This window comes from Bos indicus, chromosome 29 (assembly GCF_029378745.1).
Source record: "Bos indicus isolate NIAB-ARS_2022 breed Sahiwal x Tharparkar chromosome 29, NIAB-ARS_B.indTharparkar_mat_pri_1.0, whole genome shotgun sequence".
NCBI classification, from domain to species: domain Eukaryota; kingdom Metazoa; phylum Chordata; class Mammalia; order Artiodactyla; family Bovidae; genus Bos; species Bos indicus.
Genome location: NC_091788.1, coordinates 47,990,925 through 48,015,306, shown reverse-complemented (window position 1 = coordinate 48,015,306; position 24,382 = coordinate 47,990,925). Strand labels below are relative to the sequence as shown.

The following is a 24,382-nucleotide window of genomic DNA, read 5'->3' as shown; positions in this document are numbered from 1 at the left end:
TTTTTTTAAGTCATTTTTGTTGTCTCATTTTAAAGAGAGAGAAACGTAAAGACATTGTCCAGCACATTAGAGGGATTTGTGTGTGGGGGGAAGACCTTAGTTAAGTCAAGTAATAAGTTACAAAATTTACTCTCAGTACAGTGCTGAAAATAGCCGCTCTGTACAAATATACCCAGCTGATCACCAGTGACTTTCAAAGACAGCGCAGCCTGTGTCAAGTGTAAAAAGGTTTAAAATGGATTCAGAAAACAAACGAGACAGATGCACAGCTCTCAGTTCCAATGCCCTTGTCTGGGTAAAGGGACAGATACTATAAATGTTGGCTTCTGGTTTTCTCGTGATTCAAACGAACTCAGTCCTAGCTAGACAATCCTCCATAGGGGCCATCTCTTCAAACATATTTTTATCTTTACTTTCCTTCTTAGTAAAAACTGGAGATGAAAACAGGGTTATAGTAAGGATTAAATGAAGGAACCTATGAAGGTACCCGACCGTTCAGTTAAGTCTTGTCACTGTTAGTGATCTGTAATCACTGATCTTGTTATCAGTGATCTATTTTCTGAACATTCTGGGAGGTCTTATACTGAGCTTGACGGCTGATATCCTTTCTGAAAATTCACTTTATGTGTTTGGGCTGTGATGGGCCTTTGGTGCTGCGTGCGGACCTTCTCCAGTTACCACGGGCAGGCGTTGCAGAGCTGTGCTTTCTCCTGTTGTGGAGCCCAGCCTCCCAGGCCAGGGACTGAACTCTGTCCCCTGCATCAGCAGGCAGAGGATTCTAACCCACTGGACCACCAGGGGAGTCCTACAGCTAACACCTCATTTAAAATCGCTCCATTGTCCTCAGGCTCTTAGAGGCAACCCCCAGGGCAACCCTGCAGCCCAAGGCCCCTCCCTCCAGTAACTGAAACGCCTCCCTCCCCAGCTGAGAAGCTCCCATCCAGCTTCAAGGCCACTCCCTCCAGCCTGGGCACAGAACCACACTGCCTCAAGTGCTTTGACAAGAAGCCAGAGCAGTGTTCTTCACACTTAAAGGCGTGCACAGCAGGTCTTGCTCTTCTCGGCTCTGGAGTTACCTGCAGCGTGCAGCAGCATTTGCGAGTAGAACAGGGCACATGGCACAGCAACAGGGAAATCTCTGGAGCTGTGGGGAGATGCTCTCACCTCGAGACACACAACCTGCAGACCGATGTGAGCCCAAGGACAGAGCACAAGTTCTCTGGCCACAGAGGACGATCTCAAACACACTCCCTTCCATCCCCCACTCCTTCGTAATGATGCGAGGTGTGTTTCCTCCACGGAAAGCCATTTCCTGAATTTTTCTTTCAAATAGGAAATCACTGAGGCTGCTTATACACTGGGAAGCAAGAAACAGGACTGTACTAGCCTTTCAGTTCATTCTGGCTCTCTTCTCTTTTTCTTTCCAGTTCTTTTCGGTCATAATTCAACCTTCGCAGGCACATAATTCCACACTGGAAACTGTTTCTGTTTCCAAGAGAAAAAGAAAAAATTTAGACCCGGTCACAGGCAAACGTCTCTCAGCCAACTAGTAAGAACGACTTGCCGTGCCTGACCTGTGAAAACTATCAACCATTTTCAGTTGCCCGCGAAGGTCTTTCTTGGTCAAGTGATCCAGCATCCTCGCGTCCACAAGGCACTCCATGAAGTAGCTGCGGTACTGCGGGAGCCCCAGGCTGGGCAGCCACTCGTTGCCGATCCACTCGTGGTTCATGTCCCCGTACGCGAGCGTCTGCTTTCAATAATTAAGGGCGGTCAATTCAGGGGGAAAAAACCCCATGGAAGCAGTCACAAGGGCCATTTAAATCATCTTTAAAATGGATTTTTAACCAATTACATATTCTCAAAGGCTAAGCTAAAGACAACATTATTGCTCATAACTTTAAAATAATTTGACCTTTTATTTGCTACCTTTTAAATTTGCTGGCAAAACTCTATACAAAGAAATTATACCATTAAGTCTATGATTCATCTGTGTTAATAAATACCAAACCATGGTAAAACTGTAACTGACTACACATTAATTTTCTGAAATAGCTTTTATATATAATAATAATATACCAACAAAGAATAGCCACGACTCATGAACAAGTTTGAAGGACCAACCTAACTCTACTCACTAAAAGTTATTTCTGGCTGGCTTTAATTTTATTTTCAACATTTTGTTTTCTAAATTTCTTTAGCAAAACATCTGCTAATTTCAAAGTCAGTTAAGTGAATTAAAAAACAGGTTTTAAAAAAGAGATAAGGAAAACAATAACTAAATGGACTGAAAGAAGAAATAGACAAACCCACAGCTACAGCCAGGGACCTCAATCTTCCTCTGAATCACTCAGTAACCGATGGAACCAGTAAGCCAAAACAGACAATCAACCAAGGTCAGGAAGGATACAGAAGCCTTTAAACAATTCTCCAGGCAAGAATACTGGAGTGGGTTGCCATGTCCTTCTCCAGGGGATCTTCCCGACCCAGGGATCAAACCCAGGTCTCCGGCATTGCCATCCAAGCCACCAGGGAAGCCCTCTTAAACAGCACTGTCAGCCAACCTGACCTAACTGACATTTTATAGAACTCTCCCTCCAACAGCAGCACGATAATGTTCTTTTCAAGGGGATATGGAACTCTCTTCAAAAGACAGACAAATCTCAGCATAGTTAAAGTGACTAAAATCATACAAAGTATGTTTTCTGATCTCAACAGAATTAAATTAGAAACTAAAAAACCCCTGATATCCTGGAATCTCCCAAACATCAGGAAATTAGCATATTTCTAAATAATTCATGTGTCAAAGAAGAAACTGCAAGTGAAATGGGAAATATTTTGAAGTGAATAAAAGTGAATATACAATATACTAAAAAGCTACAGGACATAGCTAAATCAGTACCTGGAGGGAAAACTGATAATATTAAATACACAAATGAAGAGAGATTGTGAGTCAATAACCTAAGACTCTATCTTAAAATACCTATTAAAAAAAAAACAAAAAAAAACAAATGAAATCCAAAGCAAGCAGAAAGAAGAAAATGAAAGAGCAAAAATCAATGAAACAGAAACTAGAGAAACAAAGTGAAACAAAAAAACCTAAAATCAGGTTCTTCATAAATATCAATAAAATTGACTAAGCAGAGTGACCAAGAAAAAAACAGAAGACGGAAACCACCAATACGAAGGATGAGAGAGGGGCGTCGGCACAGCTCCTACGCACTGACAGCACCGGGGAGCAGCCTCAGGCAGCTCAGATGAAACAGCCTACTTTCTCGAAAGACACAACCTGTGAAAGCCACCCAGGGAGAAACAGATGACCTGAATCTATTACAACTCGACTTTGTCGTTAGAAATCGCATCTATCCGCACGTACAAAATCTCCACCCTAAGTGGCTTTACTCGTGAATCCTAACAAGTGTTTATGAAGAAAATGCTAGTTATACACTAACTATTCCAAAATAGTGAAGGGAAAAACACCTAATGCCTTCTGAGGCCAGAATTCTCTTGATACCCAAAACCAGACACACACATTACAAGAATATCAATGTCCCTCACAGACACAGATGCACAATTCCTTAATGGCACGTGAGGAAACCAGTAATCAATTAAAAATACAAGGTATCATGACAAGCAGGGTTTATTCCATGAAAAAGCAACACAACTGTATTTGCTGATGACCCAATGATTAACATGGAAAATGAATTGACAAAACAGTTACAAGCATGAGAGTGAGTTCAGCAAAGTTGCAGGATTCGAGATCAACATATAAAACTTCACTGTATTTCTAAATACTAGAAATAAACCGGAAATTGAAATTTTGAAGACTACCCTTTATTATTATGTTGTCAAAACCAATGAACTCTTCAGGGGTAGATCTAATGGAATACGTGCAAGATCTGCACCGTGAGAATAAACACGTGACATGCACACACACCAAAGAAGGCACTTGTCCTTCAGTCCAAGAAGACTAAGGCATGTTTGAGGAATTCTGGACATTATGGAATCCTTGGAAATAATACCTCCTGACTACCACCATGTTCTGACTCAAAAATATGGCCTCTAATGTACTATTTACACCAACAAAGCTAGAAGGAATAACTCAAACTCCAACAAGAACACTCAAGTTCTAATAGGGAAAAAAAACTTTCTAATAGAAAATAAATTTCTATAAATAATGAGTGGAAATAAAACACGAAACATTTTTAGACATCATCACAATATCATGTGCTTTCACTCTTTCAATTACAGCTCTCATAAGCCTGACATTTATAGCATGAATATCTGGTATTATTTTCCTACTTGCTGTTTATGTATTTTTAAATAGAAAATGCAAAGACATTTCTAAGTAGAGAATTCCATGGAAGCAGAAGCTCCTTGTTTTTGTTCACTCATTATATATTCTATTCACACCTTAGTGGTCAATAACATAAGTTCTGGGAGGGTCAGGCTCAGTCCCAGGGAGACCCACATCTCCTGGGCTGTCATCCCAGCCTGGGGAAAAAAAGCACACAGCAGGGCTCTCCAATGATCAGAGAACATTTGGGGCAGAAGAGACTCTGCAGGGCCTATTTCTCCATCACTGAAATGGTCACAAACACAAATCAGCTTCCTGAACTCTGAGCAAGGTGAGAGTGGTGATGGCATGGATCCTGTTCAATCGGGCACCACCCATGGGTAGCACAGCCCTGTGCAGACGCCTGGGAGACGTCTTCTGCCCGAGAGCCCGAGGCCGCCTCAAACCTCCCCTCGGCTCCGGAGCAGGCCCCTGTGTGCCAGCACGGGGGCGACGCATGCTGCACCCTCTGCCCGTGACGAGCTCACAGAATGCAGTCCTTGCTTATGCTGAAGACCAAAACTTCCCAATCCTGGCGTCGCTGGCATGGCTCATCCTTGTTTGTATTTCCATTGCAAAAAGCAAACACTCAGCTTAATTTGTATGTCTGTTTAACTCCCACGATGCAGGCAAAGTTCTGCCCCTTAGTGTAAAATATACTGATATTTAAGTAATTGTGAAATGCGCTCTTTTAAATTCACTGATGGTCATTACTGACTGGGTTAAATAATTAATGAGGATATTTATCTGGAGCAGTGGCACAGAATACCTAAGTCAAGGAGTGGGGGGGTTCACAGAATCACATTATATCTACTTCCCTCTTCTGTTAAAAGTGATATAATTGACTTTACTTCAGAAGCCCAAATAGAAGGAAATGGGTGTTTCAACTGTCAACGGGTAGTCAGGAAAACTGATTCAGAATTCCTCCGCTTTTTTGGCTACACAGGTGCCTTTCAGGGCCCATACACAGCATACTCCCGCCCACACTGCAGACTTTGCTCGTCACGTGTCACCGAACAAAGTCGGCGGGATCACGCGTAGGAGAATCCCTGTTTTTAATCAAACTGTCTCAAAGCAAGGTGGCAAAACAGTTGTGACCAAGTTTTTGTTTTTGAGTTCAACCGGGGACCTAAAAATTCAACATGTGCGTTAGGCAGGAGTGGGCTCAATTTCTGAGAATTCCATCAGCAGGAAGGACTCTGGAACACACGGGATCAGGACAGTGCACGGTGAACACCAACAGAGGCAGAGTCCCTACGGCAACTCTCGTGTCGGAAATGGATTAAAAGACCATTTTCTCATCAACTGATCTCGTAACTAACCCGACCCAACTGGGGACTGAAATACATCACCCGAGTAGCGGCCGAAGCCGTGAGGCTTTGCAGGAAAGAACATGTGTCAAACAAAGTGATTTATGTCCACGAGATTAACCACCAGAAATGTTCAAAATTGTCCATGAGACGTACTCTTTAATCCTGTGCTTTGCTTTGGCTAATGCTTTCAAACCATTAACAGTATTCTGACTAAATCAAGATGTTGAAAACGTCAAGAAAGTAAATTACAAATTCTCATCCTCCAACTCTTTTTGTTGCTGTATATATAGTGAAGAATACATTACAGAAAGTCTCCAACCTGAGCCCAGCTTCCCTCCTCATCCTCCTGATGTTACGTGGTTAGGGATGCAAAAGAACAGAACCGTTAGTACTGGTGAGCGGGGGACATGAGCACGTTCTCTCTGCAGGGGAGGGCGAGGGTCACAGAGGCAGAGCAGCAGGCAGGAGTCATGCAAAGGCCACACCCAACGTCTCATGCAAAGAGCAGCACCCCTCCCCAACACCCCCCACCCCACGCCAAGCACACCCACAAAAGAGAACACTAGGCCCCAGGGCTCAACCGCGGTCTCCCGGAAAGGAGACAGGCATCGGGTCTATTCTACAGGGGGCAAGTCTACCAACTTAAAGTTCCTGAAACAAACACGACGTAAGACAGAGTACGGATCGTTCATACGTTTAACTGATGCCTAAGAGAGACACTCATCCAGAACAACTGAACGTGAAATGACTTTTCTGTTTTCCACAAAAGGGCCGAGAACGGCGCCACCCTGACGCGGGCCCGCGCGGGGAGGGAGACGAGCGCGGGGCCGGGACTGACCGTGTGTGGCGTGGCCGTGAGCGTCTCCATCTCCTCGTGCGTTAGCCAGACATTTCCTGTGGTCTAGGGGGGCCCGTGGCCAGCCACATCCAGGCAACGGCAGCAGTAACAGGGAGGAGAGGTGGCAGACCCGTGAGCTGGGGCGGAGGCGCGGGCGGGACAGAGGCCGGCCCCCCACCACCCGCGTCGGCCCCCAGAGAACACACCGGGCCCGGCGCCTGGAAGGACCCCCAACACTGTGCCCCAGCCATACGGAGAGGGGCCCCAGCACTCTGCCTGCGTGCTGACCGCCTGAGCCAGGCGGGACTGCGGGAGAGTGGAGTACGCTGTGCCCGTCTGAGCAGCGAGGGATTCTCAAGGAGCTACTCATGCAACGTGTTTAAAAGGGCCTCACCCAGACAAGGCTCAGTGGCCAGCTTTGGGTTCTGGGGGGATGACCCTGAGCAGGCACCTGCCAGGGACTGGATCTTTCTGTGTCAGAAGCAGCTGCGGGGGCCCCAGTGATGGCACCCCATGGCATCACCGGCCGAGACAGCCGAGCCCCTGGGTGGGCTCCTGGGGGGCTGCTGTATCCCGTCCCACAGGGGTCAGGCTCCTCATGGTGAGGGCACCACCCGTTAAACTCAACTCCTAAGAAGTTCCCTTTACTGAGATACTTTATAGAACCTCCGGGGAACCCTCAGGGCCTTCCTTTCTAAAAAGGTGGCTCTGGTGAACCCTCTGGGGCACGCAGAGCAGAGCAGATACGCTGAGCACGTGTGCATCTGTGCGGGGTGGGCTCACCACCATCACGCTCACACTCAGAAATAAGGAAGACAGACGGACGAGAGAGCCTTCATGATTTTCATGGAAAATAACCGTGAGCCTGAGTCAGGTTCCACCTGCTCCTCAGGGTAGGCACATCTGGGAGGCCGCATCTCCTCGCCAGGGCTCCTCTGCAGGGTGGACACGCCGAGCGTGGGGACTGAGCTGTGTCCTGAGTCTGCACTCGAGAAATGAGGAGCTGGCTGGCCCTGATCTCCTGGCAACAATCCACATTTCCACCGGATTCGTTTTAAGTTTTCCAACCAGGAGGACCGTCTTACAGGACTTTCAAGGTTTTCCCACGTAGAGGAAACGTGCATCAGCACGATGCGACTTGGTGTGAACCGGAAGATCTATGGACTCTTAAAACCCTGAAAGCCCAGGGTCTGCAGCTCCCGGATGGACAGGCTGGACAAGTCAGATGAGGGGAAACAAGGCAGCCTGTGGGCTCAGCTCTTCTCTTTCACCTTCTTGACGTTTATATTTACTTTTTTAAAAATACATTTGCAAAACCTTCCTTTTTTACAATTTTCACATTTTCAAAAATTCCCCTTTTTATGTTTTCAAAAACTCCAATTTCTCTATTACAAAGCCACTGCAGCCCAGCTGTTACAAAAACAGTCCATCTGAAGCATTCAATAATCCATCTTTTAACAACAGGACTGCCGCAAATGAAAAGCCGTCATGGTTTTGAACGCTAGAATGTTACGCTGGAGCAGGGACGTCTGCAGAGAGAGCCCGGAAGTGCGCGGGAGGGAGGAGGGGCGTACCGTTCTGGACGTGGGCGGGGCGGAGGGGCTGGTCAGCGACATGATCTCCTGGATCGCCAGCCGCAGCTTCAGGCGGTGCAGCGGGTTGCTGATGCCGATCTCCCGCTGGATCTCCGTGTCCGACAGGGCGGACATGATGGCGCCGCTCTTCACGTTGGCTCGGCAAGCAGCCACGTACCAGGCCGGCATCCCGACCCAGAGCTGGGGGCAGGGGACACGGGGCGGGAGGTTATGTGTGGCTGCGGAGAAAGGGACGGACATGCGCGGCCCAGGACGGGGTGCAGGCAGGGGCTGGGGACACGGGGCAGGAGGTGATGTGTGGCTGCGGAGAAAGGGAGGGACATGCGCGGCCCAGGACGGGGTGTGGGCGGGGGCAGGGGGCGCTCACACACCTCCAGCCAGACCACAACAGTGGGCCCATCCCACTGTGCGAAAGGCAAGCCTTGTCTCCGGGCTTCCTCGAGCAACTCGTGCCTGCAAGGAAGGAGACATTCAAAATTCAAGAATCACCGTTACACACGGATATAAAACAAGTTAGCCTAAGTATTAATTCTCTTTATACACTTTTCAAAAGTGAAATAGTACGTATTTCATCACGTTCCTTTAATCTTCTAAACTTAATGGCAGTTTGGACATATTGCGAAGGACAGCTGAGTCATCAGATGCTGAAGGAGTCCCCGCAATTCCCCACAGAACCACCTCCTTCCAGGATGAAAGGGTTATTGCCAAGCTGAAAGAAGTCAGGAGTCTGCACGACTAAGGCAGGGCAGTCAAGGAGAAACACATCCACTATTCCCTCTCTCAACAGTAAGGGCGGATATGCAGAAGAGGCAACCACACCGCGGTCTGAGCAGAGGAGCCTGTTTCTGAGAGAGCTTCAGGGACACACAGCATTTCCAAGAGACACACAAAGAGCAACGCAGACTTTCAGCACAGGGCACTCTAACACAGCAAGCGAGGAAGGGGCTGGACGGGGGGCACTCTAACACAGCAAGTGAGGAAGGAGCTGGATGGGGGCACTCTAACACAGCAAGCGAGGAAGGGCTGGATGGGGGGCACTCTAACACAGCAAGCGAGGAAGGGCTGGACGGGGGGCACTCTAACACAGCAAGCGAGGAAGGGCTGGACGGGGGCACTCTAACACAGCAAGCGAGGAAGGGGCTGGACAGGGGCACTCTAACACAGCAAGTGAGGAAGGGCTGGACGGGGGGCACTCTAACACAGCAAGTGAGGAAGGGGCTGGACGGGGGGCACTCTAACACAGCAAGTGAGGAAGGGGCTGGATGGGGGCACTCTAACACAGCAAGTGAGGAAGGGCTGGATGGGGGCACTCTAACACAGCAAGTGAGGAAGGGCTGGATGGGGGGCACTCTAACACAGCAAGCGAGGAAGGGGCTGGATGGGGGGCACTCTAACACAGCAAGTGAGGAAGGGGCTGGATGGGGGGCACTCTAACACAGCAAGTGAGGAAGGGGCTGGACGGGGACACTCTAACACAGCAAGCGAGGAAGGGGCTGGACGGGGGCACTCTAACACAGCAAGCAGGGGAGGGGCTGGACAGGGGGCTGTTTCTATCCTACACTGCTGTTCAGCTAATTAGCTATGTGCTAAATTAAGCACTGGTTATTCTTTTTTGGCTATGCTTGGCTTGTGGGATCCTAGTTCTCCAACCAGGGATCAAACCCCAGGCCCCCTGCAAGGGGAAGTGCAGAGTCCTAGCTACTGGACTGCTAGGGAATCCCCTAAAGATACACAGTGGCTTTTCAATATACTCAAGTAACATCAGACTTAAGACTATGGTGTTGCTAGGAGTCGGACACAACTGAGCAACTTCACTTTCACTTTTCACTTTCATGCATTGGAGAAGGAAATGGCAACCCACTCCAGTGTTCTTGCCTGGAGAATCCCAGGGATGGGGGAGCCTGGTGGGCTGCCGTCTCCGGGGTCACACAGTTGGACACGACTGAAGCGACCTAGCAGCAGCAGCATGAAATCTACGTATGGTTAAAGCTTGAAATGTTTCACATAAAATTTCAAGTAACTGTTCCTTTAAGTCAACTTTAGGTTTCCTAGAATACTAAATATTGTACTTTCTAGGAATAATTATACCAGAAAACACAAACATGTATCTTAATAGCTCAAAAAGTGAAAGTGAAAGTGAATTCACTCAGTCGTGTCCAACTTTTTGGGACGCCATGGACTGTAGCCTAGCAGGCTCCTCCGTCCATGGAATTTTCCAGGCAAGAGTACTGGAGTGGGTTACCATTTCCTTCTCCAGGGGCTCTTCCCAACCCAGGGATCAAACCCAGGTTTCCTGCACTGCAGGCAGACACTTTACCATCTGAGCTACCAGGGAAGCCCCTTAATAGCTCGAGGAGAGTTTTTGAAAAAGGCAAACTTTTAAATTCCCGTATCTCAGGGGAACGAGGCATGTACCACATGCCAGGAGTTCGCGTCCCAACCACAATCACCATCCAGAAACAAACGGAAGACTCGCCTGGCGTCTGCTGGGGTTTATTTCCTTCCTCGGCTATAAGATAGTGCATCACTCTGCTGCCACTGGCTCACTCTCAGCTGAAACCTTGCTTTACAGAGACGGCTTGAGAGACGAGCCTGGGGGGCTGCCTGCTCTGCAGAACGCTGAGACGACCCTGCTCGGGCTGCACGGTGGGGCTGGAGCTGGGATCTCCTCTGCCTCCTCGAGGATCAAATTCAGGGCCCCAAGTGCAACTCATGAAAACACCGGCCCTAGCAGTAAACTGACATGGCTGCGTCCCTGCCTTGAAGTCGAAGGAGAGAGACATTCAGAAACACGGGGAACTCTACGGGGAACAGACGTGCCCGAGACAAAGCCATGCCGCAGGGAAAGCCACGCCATGTGCGGACGACAACGGGCACTTTAAAGCAGGACATGAGCACCACGGCCAACCTGTCTTTCCTAACAAGATGGCCATCTGAGCTCCTGCTCATCCAACGCTACACGTGTGGCACCACCTGGACAACAGGTGTGGCCTTGTTTCCTGAGCCTGACCGTCCGCCCAGCCCAGAGCCTCTTCCAAGGGATCGCTGGGCTCCCCTTGGCCAACACCGCTCCGGGCCCCACTCCTGCAGCGCTGTGCAGCTCAGAGCCTGGAGCTGGGGCGAGCCCCACGGGGAGGCTTCGGGACACACACAGCTCAGCAGACCTGCTGACTCGGCTTCCCCGCGAGCTGGCGCACGACAGCGTCCACCGGGGGAAAAGGAAAGACAGCATTCAGAGCAGGAGGTACGTGATGCCTGGGGGAGTCCCTGCACGCCCAGGATGCTGCGGTGACCCGCAGGGTCGTGGGCGGTGCCGGCAGCCGTGGCCTCCACTCCTCAGAGCATGTCCAGTGCCTGCTGCGCCTGCCATGCTCTCTCTGGGAGTTTCCACAGAACGTGAAAATGTGAGATTCACCAACCCTCAAAAACCCTCTGCAAGTGGATGCAATATTGGCTGCGTAAATTCAGCAATTAAAAGAATACCTTTGAGACAAACTGGGGCTTAATAGAAAGAAAATAGTTTTGAAAAACAAACTGATTCTCACATCTATAATGCTATAAATGTTAAACTATATTCAAATGATGTTTTTTCTGGAAAACTGAAATATTTTTTCACATTTATAAATATGGCATTTTCCCTGAAGTCAGTGTTGTCTCTGGTTGACTGACAGAACTGAGATTACCCACTGTGGCCAGAAAAGTCTTTGTACTTTGAACTGTTCTCTGTGAAGCCACCAGAACATCCTAGAACATCCATGCCACACGTGGCAACAGAGCAAAGGAGAACCCGCTTGCGCGTACGCGCACACGCACACACTTAGATGTTCACTGTGACACCCAGCTCCAGGGAAACCTGCCTACCAGGCAACACACACACGCACACACACACACACTCCTACCCCACACGTAACTGAGTCACGTGCTGGGGAAAACAACCCAACAGACCTTTCTGCTCATACTCTCGAGGGCTCAAGCATACCTCCTGAGAACGACAAGCTAAGCGCGTGAAACAGTGACACGTTCTGGCCAACTGACGTGACACTGGCTCACACGTGAAATACGAATGTTGGGGAGCAGCGGGGTGGGAGGACCAGAGGGCCGCAAACTCAGTGTCCCTGTGATAGTTAAATATGAGGATGTGAAATAAAACACATCAGCAAATTCCAGAGGACAAATTTTCGTCACGCGGTCCCAGGAGGCAAAAAGCCTAGTCTGCATTTTAAGTTTCAAAAAACCAAGTGGTAATGACTCCGAGTTATCCTAAAACACTGACCCCAAGTTATTCTAAAACATCTTTATGCAGTTCAAACACAGCAACATTCATGTCAGATTTTGCTGTTAAGTGGCTTCCTCAAATTTCCACTTACAGGAACCAAAGACTGAGTATCCCTTCCTACTGTCGTGAGCAACCACAGAGACACTTCACTCGGAACTTCACCAACGTTATTTCAGGCAAGGAAACTGGGGTTTCTGAGAAGAGAGCTAAAATGAGGCACATTTCACAAAAGAAAACGAGCAGGCAACTCCAGGGCTGGCAGCAAACGGGCTCTGGAGGAGGGCCCCGTGGGCTCCGGGCCGGCCCAGGTCCAGGCCAGCGCTGGTTCTCGAGGTGCCCGATGGCAGCCAGACGGCCGTCCCCGCTGTCAGCCTGACCACAGAGCCCACGCGGCGTCCCCGTCTCGAGGCCCAGGACTCCCACCTTACCATCACCTCCCGACGCACAGGCTCACTGTCACCCGAGGCTACAAGGCGCTCAGGCCTCTCGCTCACCTGTCAGCTCACTGGGACAGGCTCAGTCGCCTCCTGATCTCTGGTCAGGGAGGTGTCACTCAACACACAACCTGTGCTGCCCGGAGCACGGTCTGCACCCAGAGACACGAGCTCACACCACACCCCTGCCCGACGCGGGGGCACCGCCACGCCCGGCTCCTCTGCAGGAAGCTTTGCCCTGCTACTGCCTCCTTCAGAACCGTGACAGCTCAGAATCAAAACTCAGTACGACTACAAAACAGTCCATTTAAGATAAAAATACAGAACCTATCAGAGGGGAGAAAAAAGGGCAACACAGTGACTTCCTGTCGGCCTGCTGGCGTGAGGCGCCAACCTGAGAGCTGGCGACGAGTCCCCGCCGGGCCACCCTCGCCCCCAGCCACGGGCACCCCTGAGAGCTGCTGACGAGTCCCCGCCGGGCCGCCCTTGCCCACAGCCACAGGCTCCCCTGAGAGCTGGCGATGAGTCCCTGCCGGGCCGCCCTCGCCCACAGCCACGGGCTCCCGAGAGCTGCAGACGAGTCCCCGCCGGGCCGCCCTCGCCCACAGCCACAGGCTCCCCTGAGAGCTGGCGACGAGTCCCTGCCGGGCCGCCCTTGCCCCCAGCCATGGGCTCCCGAGAGCTGGCGACAAGTCCCCGCCGGGCCACCCTCACTCCCAGCCATGGGCACCCATACACCAGGGGCTGGCACTGTTTGAGGCGCCTCGTCACCTCTACGCAGGTGACCTGCACAGCAGATGCTCGTAAAAGCCCTTGAGGGACGCACCAGGATGACTCCCACCTCACAGACGGGAACACTGAGGCGCAAGGAAGCTGAGCTCCCCACGCCCCAGAGCTCACTTGTGAGGAGCCAGGATTCAGGCGTAACCCCCAAACCATCCCCGTCAGACAACCTCCCGAAGCCTGCGTGCGAGTCCTTCCCGAATCCCAGATGCTCTAAGTCCTCTGGAAAGTGCAGTTTCAGGAAGGCTTTGGGTTCAGCGTTCAGAAGGTAATACACATCCAGAGCAGGATGCCACATTCATCAGTAAACAGTTCAACATGAGGAACAACCGAAAACTGCTCAGTGAGGTCGGCGAGAAACAAAAAGCTTACTTTTTCTGAAGTTTCCGATTTTTTTCAGCTTGTCCTCCCAATTTGCTGAGTCCGAGGGCATCCTGAGATGAGTTTTCTGTCTCCGAAATACCAGCTACAAAGAAGCAGAGTGGTCGAGACGTTAAGAGGAAGTCAGCGTGGCCAAGGCAGGTGTTTCTGTGACCAGCTGCAGGAGAGCGAAGAGAGCTGGAGGCCGACTTTCTGACTGGATGACACCACAGGGGAAAAGAGCCCAGGGCGGCAGGCTCCGCTGCCCGGGAGACCCTGAATGATGCGGGGTGGACGGACCCACTATGAAGACAGGGGCCTCCTCCGCTCCTGCTCCCAGGAGGATGCCCAGCGTGCGTGACAGGAGCCTCGTGGGGGCGGGGCGGGGCCTCGCGGAAGGGACACGCTGCAGCCCTCCCCTCCACAGTGAAGCACCCACCGGGCCCCAACGCCTCCTTGCCGGGGTGTCCGGGCCGGCCCTTCTCCTTCTTGCCAAACAAGCGGCCGATGGAGGACTTGATGCCCTTCTTCTTCGGGGCTTTGTGCAGCGAGTCCTGGCTGCTGTTGCTGCTGCTCGGGTTGCTCACGGGGCCGTCCTGAGAGCCCGTTGAGCTTCGGGGAGAGAGAACACCCGTTAAGCAGCGCCCTTGTGCACACACACACACGCCTCCACACGAGCTACTGATGGAACCGGCCTCCCAGCCACACCCACGCCGCAACCTCGCACAGACAGTGGAGTCTGCTTCACCAACCACACTCCCCACGAGCAACGCAGGCTCCCGGACATAGACAATCGCCCTGGGAAGCTGAGACTCCCTGACTCGAGCTCTCCCCCAAGGAGGCCTCGACTCGAGACCAGCTGGGGCAGAGGGCGCCCCGACCCTCCCTCAGGGTCACCGCTCGGTGGGTGACAAGGCTCCTGGAGAAGGCAAGCGACCCCTGCCTTCCACAGGGCGACCGGGAGCTCGGCAGGCGGCGGTCTGAATGTGGACAGTGACAGTCACAGGGGTGACAGGCTCCTGAGAGGAGACCCTTGAGGGAAAGGGAGGGACCTCAAGAGCACATCCAAGAGGCACGGAGCCGTCACCGCCAGAACGCGCCCCGGGCTGGGCAGACCTCTGGCAAGAGCAGGAAGAAAGCTCCCCCAGCAGTCAATCCGTAGAGACGGAGGTTTTCTAACATCACTGAGGCCACTGAGCTCCTCCCCCCGGCACCTGAAGCTCACTACAAACAGGCGCTGAGCCCCGTGGGACGCCTTTAAACCGCCCTTCCGGGACTCGCGGGACGCGTACTTGCGGGCGTCCCTGATGTCCTCGTGGCTGGCTGCGTGCAGCGGCCCCGGGTGCAGCCGGTCCAGCCGAAGGGAGCGCGGCGAGGCGGGGGGTGAGGTTTCACATTTGATGGTGGTCTTGTCATCTCGTACCTCTTCCCGGGAAGCTGGCAGCTGAGGGAGGTAAGCGTAAAACGGGTAACAATGGGCTGTGTTGAAAAAGGCGATCACACAGGCTTTAACATTATAACCAGAAACGTTTTTGAAAACCTATTAGATGTGCTTTCTGCCAAGTACAAAAAAAAAGCCTTGTTCTAGCTTAATACCATCTTAAAGGACTGTGTTGGTCAAGCCAAGTGGGGCCGTGGGGCAGCGGGAGCCCCCAACTGAGTGCAGAGACCGCGGATGGGAGCCTCCCTGGAATCCAGCGAGCGGACAGCCCCGCTGGGCAGGACAGCAGAGCCACACCGGCACCATGAGCCCTGCATGGCATGAACTGCCCTGATGAAGAGGACGGTGCTCATCAGCAGATGCAGCTCAGAAAGACCACTGGCAAGAGGAAGATACCTCTCAACAAAGCCACCCAGACCTTTCTGTACCACCCCCCCCAAGATCATCCTGAGTGATGCGCAGGTTAACACAGCCCATGACGACGAGTGAAACACAGAAAAGGTGCCTAACCGCTCCATGCGAACACCATGTGCCTGGCTTGTATTTCTCGGTAACATACAGACTGGGGGCTGCCCACTGAAGGGCTTACACGCAGTTCGAGTGTAATTCGCTCACTGTGGTTTACATAAAGCGCCCCTGCTGCTGCTGCTAAGTCACTTCAGTCGTGTCTGACTCTGTGTGACCCCACAGACGGCAGCCCACCAGGCTCCCCCGTCCCTGGGATTCTCCAGGCAAGAACACTGGAGTGGGTTGCCATTTCCTTCTCCAAGGCATGAAAGTGAAAAGGGAAAGTGAAGTCGCTCAGTCGTGTCCGACTCTTAGCAACCCCATGGACTGCAGCCAACCAGGCTCCTCCGACCATAGGATTTTCCCGGCAAAAGTACTGGAGTGGGGTGCCATTGCCTTCTCCGAAAGCACCCCTAGGTCTAATTAAGAGACGATCTTGTATCAACCTAGAGGGGTGGGATGGGGAGGGAGATGGGGATACATGTGTGCCTTACGGCTGATTCACGTTGAGGTTTGACAGAAAAGAACGAAATGCTGTAAAGCAATTATCCTTCAATTAAAAAATCAACTAATTAAAAAAAAATGCTCTCTCCTCGACTCCCAGCTTCTCCGCTGGTCCTGGGTGTGGGGACAGGAAAGACGGTGGGGGCAACAGTGTGGGGAACAGATGAAGCCCTCAGGGTCCAGGCAGGTCTCACTGATACACGTGGGTGTGTGACTAAGCCAGGGGAGGTTTGAGGGAACAGGCATGGCAAGCGTTTTCATACACAACGAGTGCGCTGTTTTAACCAACTAACCTGTGCCTTTTTTAGTGGGTTCTGTAAAGAACACTGATCCCGTGCAGCCCCACAGGAGCTTGGTGACAACACAGTGACTTAGTGCAAAATCCTGCCGAACTCATTTAACAGCAGCTGGATGAACTGGGCACCCTCCCCTGAGCTCCAACAACAACCCTAAGACAACAGAAGGCTACAAAGGCTAGAAATTATCCACGTGGAACTGAACAGGGATCAATCTCAGATTCAAGTTAAAATAAGCATTTATAAAACCTAGAAAACCAGAGAGAACAGAGCAGGGAAGTGACACGCCTGGGCTGACTGTGGACTCGATGGAGACAGACATCTGCCTCAGAGTTGGGGCCCGCGGCCAGCGCTTTCCCCGGCCTCCTCCCGAGGAAGGCCTCTGGGTCCGCAGCCTTGCCGCCCTCCCCCAGGATGGGAGCCACCCCACTGGTGCCCACGTGGCCAGGATGGGCAGTGCCGTGTCCTCACTGAACAGGAGAGCAAAGCAGGCTACAGAGCGGGCGAGCGGCACACCCAGGTCACCAACCCCGGGGGGACGGCGCTGCTCTGCTGTGCCCAGCAGAAGGGCTCCCGGGCACTGAGCTGCCTCAACTGGAGCGTGGCCACCCCAGTCCTGCGGGAAGGCCCAGGAGTGCTCGGTCAGCGGGCTGGGAGCGGGAGAGGGACAGGAAGGCCAGCCCTCGGGGCAGTGTACTTCAACAACGGGGCTCATCCAAGTGACCCGAGGGGAGAGGCCCTGAGCTCCCCCGAGGCTCCCTCCATCAGGGATGCCGTGATGGAGAAAGGAGCCTCGGGAGGAGAGCGAGTGGGCGGCACCATGGTTCAGGGTCCAGGCTCTGATCAGACCAGTTCGCACTGAGTTGCTGGGTGTGTGAGCCTGGGCAGGGTGCCCGGCCTCTCTGCCTCAGTGCCCATGGCTGCTGAATGGGGACAGCAGCAGCCTGGACCTCGCCTGGTGTCTGCGGGATTAGATGACAGACAGGGAGAGCAATGGACACGGGGCCTGGTGCAGAGTCTCCTGCACACTGCTACCCACCGTCATTGAACTGGCTTCCCCCAAATCTAACATCTATGGCTCTGATTCAGTCATTTCTTTTAAAAAACACTGAGCGGAAATGCCACGGTGGTCCAAAGGTTAGGACCTGGCACGTTCACTGCTGGGACGCTGGTCTGATCCCTGGTTGGGGAACTAAGATCTCATAAGCTGTGCAGCATGGCCAGAAAAAATAAGTAAAGAACATTTTAAATATAATAAATAATACTATGTCTATTATAAACAAGCATGAGATGATCAGAAGGCAAACAAGTGGGAGAGAGGCAAACTGTTACAACTGTCCCAGCGAATGACCTATTTCCAACAGAACCATCAGCACATTTTCAGTGGTGGGTGTTTCATCACCACCATTAAAACGTCAATTATTCACCAGGACATAACCACACGGTGTTCATGCACATTAAGCGATAAGGACTCTTTAATGCTTCACAGGGAAACTAAAGCCAAATTACTAAATTAGTTTACCTTTCGACGATGCTTCCTTAAATCACTAGGCTGACAGATGCATGCAAAGAAATGAAGAGAAACCAGATTTACTGTGACTTTGAAGCTAAAAATTCAAGAATCAGTATAGGCAAATACAGTAAAGCAAAAATGCCGGCAAACATGTAACGAGGTGAAGAGTTAGAGAGCGCGTGACTGGAAACAGAACATTTTTTTTGACCACAGAAGTTAAATAATCTATTCAAGATTTACTAGAGAAACACTATAAATTATTTCTCAGGAAGATACAATTCTATTACAACATCATGATTTATTAAAGCACAGCATTCTATTACAACATCATGATTTATTAAAGCACAGCATTCTGTACCACAAAAGGCCTTAACAGTTGTCTATTCTCAGCCAAACTTCTCTATAAGTTAGTTTTTAATAAAAAACATGTTATACTTTAAATTAGTAATTTAACTGATAAGGAGGAAGTTACCATAATACCTATTTTAACACTGAACAAATCTAACCACCTATTGAACATTAACGTAAAATCCTGACATAGAATTTGATTTAAAACTTCTCAAAATAAATTTATTAAAGCAGATTCCCTGGGAAAATATGTAAGAATGAAAGCTAGCATAAGCAGGTGCAGGCTCCACGTTTCGTGAACCATAGAAGGTGCTTTGTAAGAGTCTAGTAGAGACGTTAACCGTGCAAAAGCTGATGAGGTTTACAGGCTTAAATACAAACACAACACTGAAAGGCCGCTGTGGCAGGAGTCCATTACTGCTACACTTGGAGGGCCACCTCCTTATGCGAGCAGTCTCATGCATGAATTCCACGTTACGTAGTGCACGACGCATCTACACTATGCTGTAACTGTACAGTGATACGCTGGTTCAAACTTCTTGCTATGGGTGAAGAACACTGTTTAGTGAGACATGAAGACAGAGCAGAAACCCCACTGAGGGGACACACGCTGTGGACCACAGCACTGCCGTGACCAGAGCAAGCGGGGGGACGGGAGGGAGATGGACGGGTAACTACAGACTCGGGGGCGGGGGGCGGGAGGCTGGGGTCTGGACTGACGATGACTCAACAGACAACGGGATGAGACAGGAAATCAACACCGATGATGAAAGCAGACACACGGTCAGAGAACTCCAACAGCAAGGAAAGCATACACAGAACTATTCTTTTACAAACACTCGGACAGAAATCAAGCATGGAACCACAGTGAAATCGTCAAAGAATTGTAAATACCAACTAACTAGCCAATGATGCAAATCATAAAAACAGTGTCAAAAGACCACAAGATGGACTAGTTGCCACTTCACGTGCTGCTAAAATTAAATTAAATTAAAAGGATTCACAGTTAACGTAATTATACGCTGGCTAACAATGCGGCTAACATGAGATGGGTGGTAACAGAGAAAAGTGATAACTACAGGTGCAGTTACAAAGCAGAGTGCTGTACACATGATTCACGGGGTAAACAGCAACGCACTCGGAAAACCTCAGCTAAACACGAAGAAAGCCGCAACAGAGCCGCACACTCTGTCACCAAAAGCCCGAGGGCGTCATCCTGTTTTTAGACTCGGGAAAGTGAGGCAGCTCGACGTCTTCCCTGGGGCCCTGGGGCACCCGGCTTTTAACCTGGTTTCACAGGCAGAGCTGGCCTGAGCGCACGGCCAGGTCCATCAGCAGGCAGGCCGGTGCAGATTCTCGGTTTTGTTCCCACCGCAGGCCCTGCACCCTGCAGCCAGGCATCCCCAGTGGAAAACGTGCTGCACGGCTTTCCCACGCCATGAGAGCTGCCTATGGTTACTTTCACGAAGCTGTCTGCTCCCTGAGAACAGAAACTTCCCTGCAGCTGCTGTGCCCAGCACAGGCCAGGCCCAACCTTACAGAGGCAGGCTCTGGCTGATGACGTGCTAAGCCAGTGGTCCAAATACCAAGACTAATTTGTCGCTGTGCAATTACGGAATGATTAAAGACTAGCCAGTTTTAAAAATCTTAGACCTCTGAGCGTAGCAAAAATGTACCTGATTTTCTTCTGGGTAAAAAGAGAAAAAACAAAAAACAAACAAAGAAAGGAAAACCAGGCTGCTGGGGGAGGGACGTGGCAGGGAGGAGGCAGACACGTACCAGAGTCATGATGCCCAGCCGGTCTACTTCCCTCGCCGGACTGTGTGGCATCCTTCGGGGCGTGGAGCGCCCGCTGCTGGGCGGGGAGGAGCCAGCCAGCGAGGAGGCGGGATACGGGGGAATGGAGCTCATTGATCTAAAACGACCAAGGTTGTCTAAGCTCCCGCTGCCCACCCTGCTCTCGATCTCCTCCGCCCGCTGCTCCGTGTTCTCCTTTTCCTCTTGGATCAACCTAAAATAGAACAAAACCCGTCACCTGCCTTTGTCAGCAGAGGAACGTATCTGGACAACAAATTTGGGGCTTGCATACTGTCACGATTAGCAAATTCCAGAAAGTTGCTCAATTAAGATCTCAGCAAAAAGGTTCAACCTTGCCTCTTTTGAATATTGTCTAACTTAGAATAGCTTATCACTGAGCCTTACAAAGGGGCCCCTGTTCATTCACGTTTGATTTTCCTTCTTTACTCTAACATTCTGACAGGGCCTGGGTGGCGACTCTCTCCCTGTGAGGAGATACCTGAAGTTGACAACCTTTACCTTCCCTGATCTCAGGGCAGAGATGCATGTCGGCACCTCAAGTTTTTTCCACTGGGAATCAGGAACTCTGATAATCAAAACAGCAATTCACGAACAAGCTGGAGTTCCTAAACACAAGTCTCCAGACCAGATGAAGGGCTGAGTTGATCTCTTTTTTTAAAGTTGTATTTGGACAAACGCATCACTTGACTGAGTTCTCTGGATTCACGTCAATTGTGCTGCATTAACCTACGATTCACGGTTTCTGCTCTTCTCCCCTAATGTGTTGTGGATGATTTTATACAGCAGTTTAAATACTTGATTATGCAAATAAAATGATTTTCATATTAAAATACAAGGTTCTTACAGGTTGTAACCTCTCCAGTTTCATTTCTACTTATACATCCTGAAAGTTTTTCACTGTTGATAATAAGTTGATGGACAGAATTTACCACTTACATCAAATCAACTTGTTGCATAAGGGAAAATCACTTTCACCTGACAATATGCTGTAAAAATATTAATACATAACCGTTCCATATTTCCTGTGGGGACGGGGAAGACATCTCTCTGAGTCCGTCTGTGCTCCAGCGCGGCCCACGAGCAGTCCATCCACGGCGTCAGAAGCGCAGGTGGCACCACCTGCATCTGCTGGTTGGCCACTCATCCCCTGCCCTTCCCCCGTGCCCCCTGCACTCGGCCGACAGGATCGGGCATCTCGGCCTGGGCTGGCATGACAAGCACCATCTGAGCAGCAGCTCTGCCAGGTCCCGCGCAGGCTCACCGGCCTGCGGCCACTCTGAACACACACTGGGGACGGGGGCACGGCTGTGTGGCACCGGGTAGGCCTCAGGGCCCCCAGCCACCCGGCTGCACCCAGACCCGAGGCCCCCTTCTCACCACGAGGCAGGCCTTTGGAGTCTACCCTGTTTTGTAAATTGTTATAACTGCCAAGATGGCGTCTAAAGAAAACACCTTAAATACACTGATGAGAAAAACTCAAGCACATGTCCGTGGACCACTGTCCTACAACGAGCCAGTTTTCACACTGTGTTAACCTAGAAAGGAAGATGCAGATCCGAGTGGCAATCTGCCAACCCCCCAGACCCCAGCTTTCTGTTCCAGGTGGCTTTTCACCAGAACGTGGGGGGCACTGAGGGACGCAGGAGGGAGCATGGGCCGCAGGGGACATTGCCTCGGCACCTCGCCCACCTTGGGGCTCAGAGTGGGTGGAGGGGCACCCCACGACCCCCCACACAGAGTGCTGCCACCACACCATGAACAGAACACCCCGGCTGACCGAGCTCTATAATCAAGGGCAATCTCGGAACCGAAAACTCTTGAAGCAGACCTGAGGTCAGTTTTCTTCCTGTGGAACACTCAGACTTCTCTGAGGACAAGACAGGTCCTCAGAGGAGCCGAGTTTCGGGCACACCCACCGGATCTCTTTGTTGATGGCGTCCAGCTGCTCTTGAAGCATCATGGCCAGAGTCTGGGCATCAGCCTGCCCGCTGGGCGACAGCAGAGCGGCCGAGCTGAAGAGGGCGTCCCTGTCGCCCTCGCCGTCAGACACGTCCACGTCACTCTCGAACGCCTGGGCCACGTTGGCCAGCACGCTGGCCTGCTGCGCGCGCTCCCAGTCCTGCTCGTTCAGCGTCTGCACCTGTGCACGAGAGGACCACAGCTCGTCAGCGACGTTCAGGGCAGCTCACGGGAATCAGGGACGGAACCCAAGTTACATGGAAGCCCTGACTGTGGATAAGCAGGCCATGCTCATGAGACACTGCCATCTCTTAAGCGAGCAGTACTCAAGAAACGGGCAGGAGGAGAATCCAGTTCTTAGACGGCCTGGTGACATTCAGGTCTTAGTGTGGACGGGAGGCAATCCTATGAGGTTATTCACAAGGATGGGCTGATGGAGTCAGAGACAAAAACCGAAAATTAAAAAAATACATCCATCAGCCAGGCTGCAGGAAAGGAAGAAAAAGACATCCTTCAGCTCCGCAGCCGCCGACCACCTCGGCGGTCATCACTGGTGAGTGCAGTCCTCGCGGGTTCCCAGCCCTCTGTTTCCAGGCTGCTCTGAGCATGCACAGACAGGGGTGAGTGGGGGCTGCCGGGGGACAGGAGGGCCAGCCCCCGCGCTCTCCTCCAGGGGCGCAGGCACTTGGGCTGTCCTGGGGGACGGCCCCTCACACCGCAAGGCGGCTCTGTCATCAGGGACACACGGAGAGTGCCTGCTGGGCCCCGTGCCGCCTGCCCCCTCCCACAGCTCACACCCTTCTCTGCCTACAGGTTCACCCCCATCAGCCCGGGCAGCACGTCCTCTCCCTTCTCCTGCCTTAAAATCACACACGGGAACCAGCAGATTCCTCCTCCAGGGCTCCCTGCAGCGCCCACCGTGGGTCTCTGAGAGCTCCCCAGGAGCGGCCTCTACCGTCCCCCTCCCCGCCCAGTCTCTGCAAGCAGGCGGTGTGCCCACCCCACAGGGCACTCCCGGGGGCTCTGAGGACCCCACGTTAGCAAGCCTCCCCGCCACCTGCCCAGCACGTCTCTCCCTCGGGTCCAGGCCCCGCCCTCCCGGGGGCTCCTCCTGAGCCCCCTGCACCCTACTGAGCCTCGGGAAGTGGGGCGCCCCCGGCTCTACCCTTGCACCCCACCTCTCTCCACTGGAACCCGCCTGGTGACTTAATCGTGTTCATGCCTTTAAATGCCATCGGCATGCCCGCAACCCCAGTCCACCTTGCGTTGAGTGAGTCCTCTCCCGGATGCAGGCTGGAACACTCAGCTGCTGACCATCACGTCCCCTGGACAGGCCCGTCCACCTCCACAGGGCGGAGGCCCAGCTCTGAGCTCCTGCCCGGCAGCCCTCCTCACCGCAGGAAACAGGCTCCGGCCTTGAGCTGCTCAGGCCTGAGCCCGGGTCCTCCCTGACGCGGCCCGCTCTCTCCCTTGTCCCCACTGGTTGACTCGACCCTTTATCTGTCTCCGAGTGGCTACTTCTCTTCCTGCCTGTGTCTCTGGTTCAAGGTCACCCTCCTGGTGTCACCTCGCCGGCCACCCTGTTCACACACGATCATCCCCCCCACCTCGGACAACTCGGACACTCTGGTCTCCTTTCCCTGCTCATTACTGTCCTTCAGGCTGCGTGGGTTTAGAAAGGGGCCCACAAATTCTTCCATCCTCCTCCTTTCAAGAGGCAGAGGGCGCAACTCCTGCTCAGCCCGAGTGACACAGGACTTCGCACCTCACTCTCACGAACAGAAGTGAAGGTGTGCGGCCTCGAGACCGGGGTGTGAAAGGCCCTGGGCTACACCCCGCGCTCTCGCTCTCAGAGGGTGTTCCGAGGAAAGCCAGGCCTTGAATAGGTCCACACGGCAGGGACCCGGGCCAGTCCCCAGCAGCCAGGTGAGTCCGAAAGCCTGCCATCCAGCCCCGGGGGGCCTTCCCGTGTCAGCGCCCTCAGGAGGCCCTGAGTCAGGCCCGCCTGCGACAATGCACAGGCACTGGGGACTGTGAGCTGCTCCCTGTGCAGTCACTAAG

At 52.1% G+C, this 24,382-nt stretch overlaps 1 protein-coding gene across 8 annotated transcripts in view; it reads right to left on the bottom strand.

Moving 5' to 3' along the window:
- The window catches only part of PPFIA1 (PTPRF interacting protein alpha 1), a 78,169-nt gene that overhangs the window by 6,505 nt on the left and 47,282 nt on the right, over positions 1-24,382 (bottom strand). For 3 of the 8 annotated variants that reach the window (XM_070782775.1, XM_070782773.1, XM_070782776.1), the window contains 11 exons: positions 22,279-22,502; positions 20,324-20,555; positions 15,228-15,379; positions 14,375-14,547; positions 13,948-14,041; positions 8,454-8,535; positions 8,062-8,262; positions 6,488-6,550; positions 5,969-5,995; positions 1,575-1,750; positions 1,388-1,485 (listed from right to left, as the gene is read on the bottom strand). In XM_070782775.1, coding sequence (XP_070638876.1) covers positions 1,388-1,485; positions 1,575-1,750; positions 5,969-5,995; positions 6,488-6,550; positions 8,062-8,262; positions 8,454-8,535; positions 13,948-14,041; positions 14,375-14,547; positions 15,228-15,379; positions 20,324-20,555; positions 22,279-22,502 — 1,522 coding nt within the window. Of the gene's footprint in view, positions 1-1,387; positions 1,486-1,574; positions 1,754-5,968; positions 5,996-6,487; positions 6,551-8,061; positions 8,263-8,453; positions 8,536-13,947; positions 14,042-14,374; positions 14,548-15,227; positions 15,380-20,323; positions 20,556-22,278; positions 22,503-24,382 lie in introns of all 8 variants that reach the window. The other 5 variants (XM_070782774.1, XM_070782781.1, XM_070782779.1 and 2 more) reach the window with 3 other exon arrangements.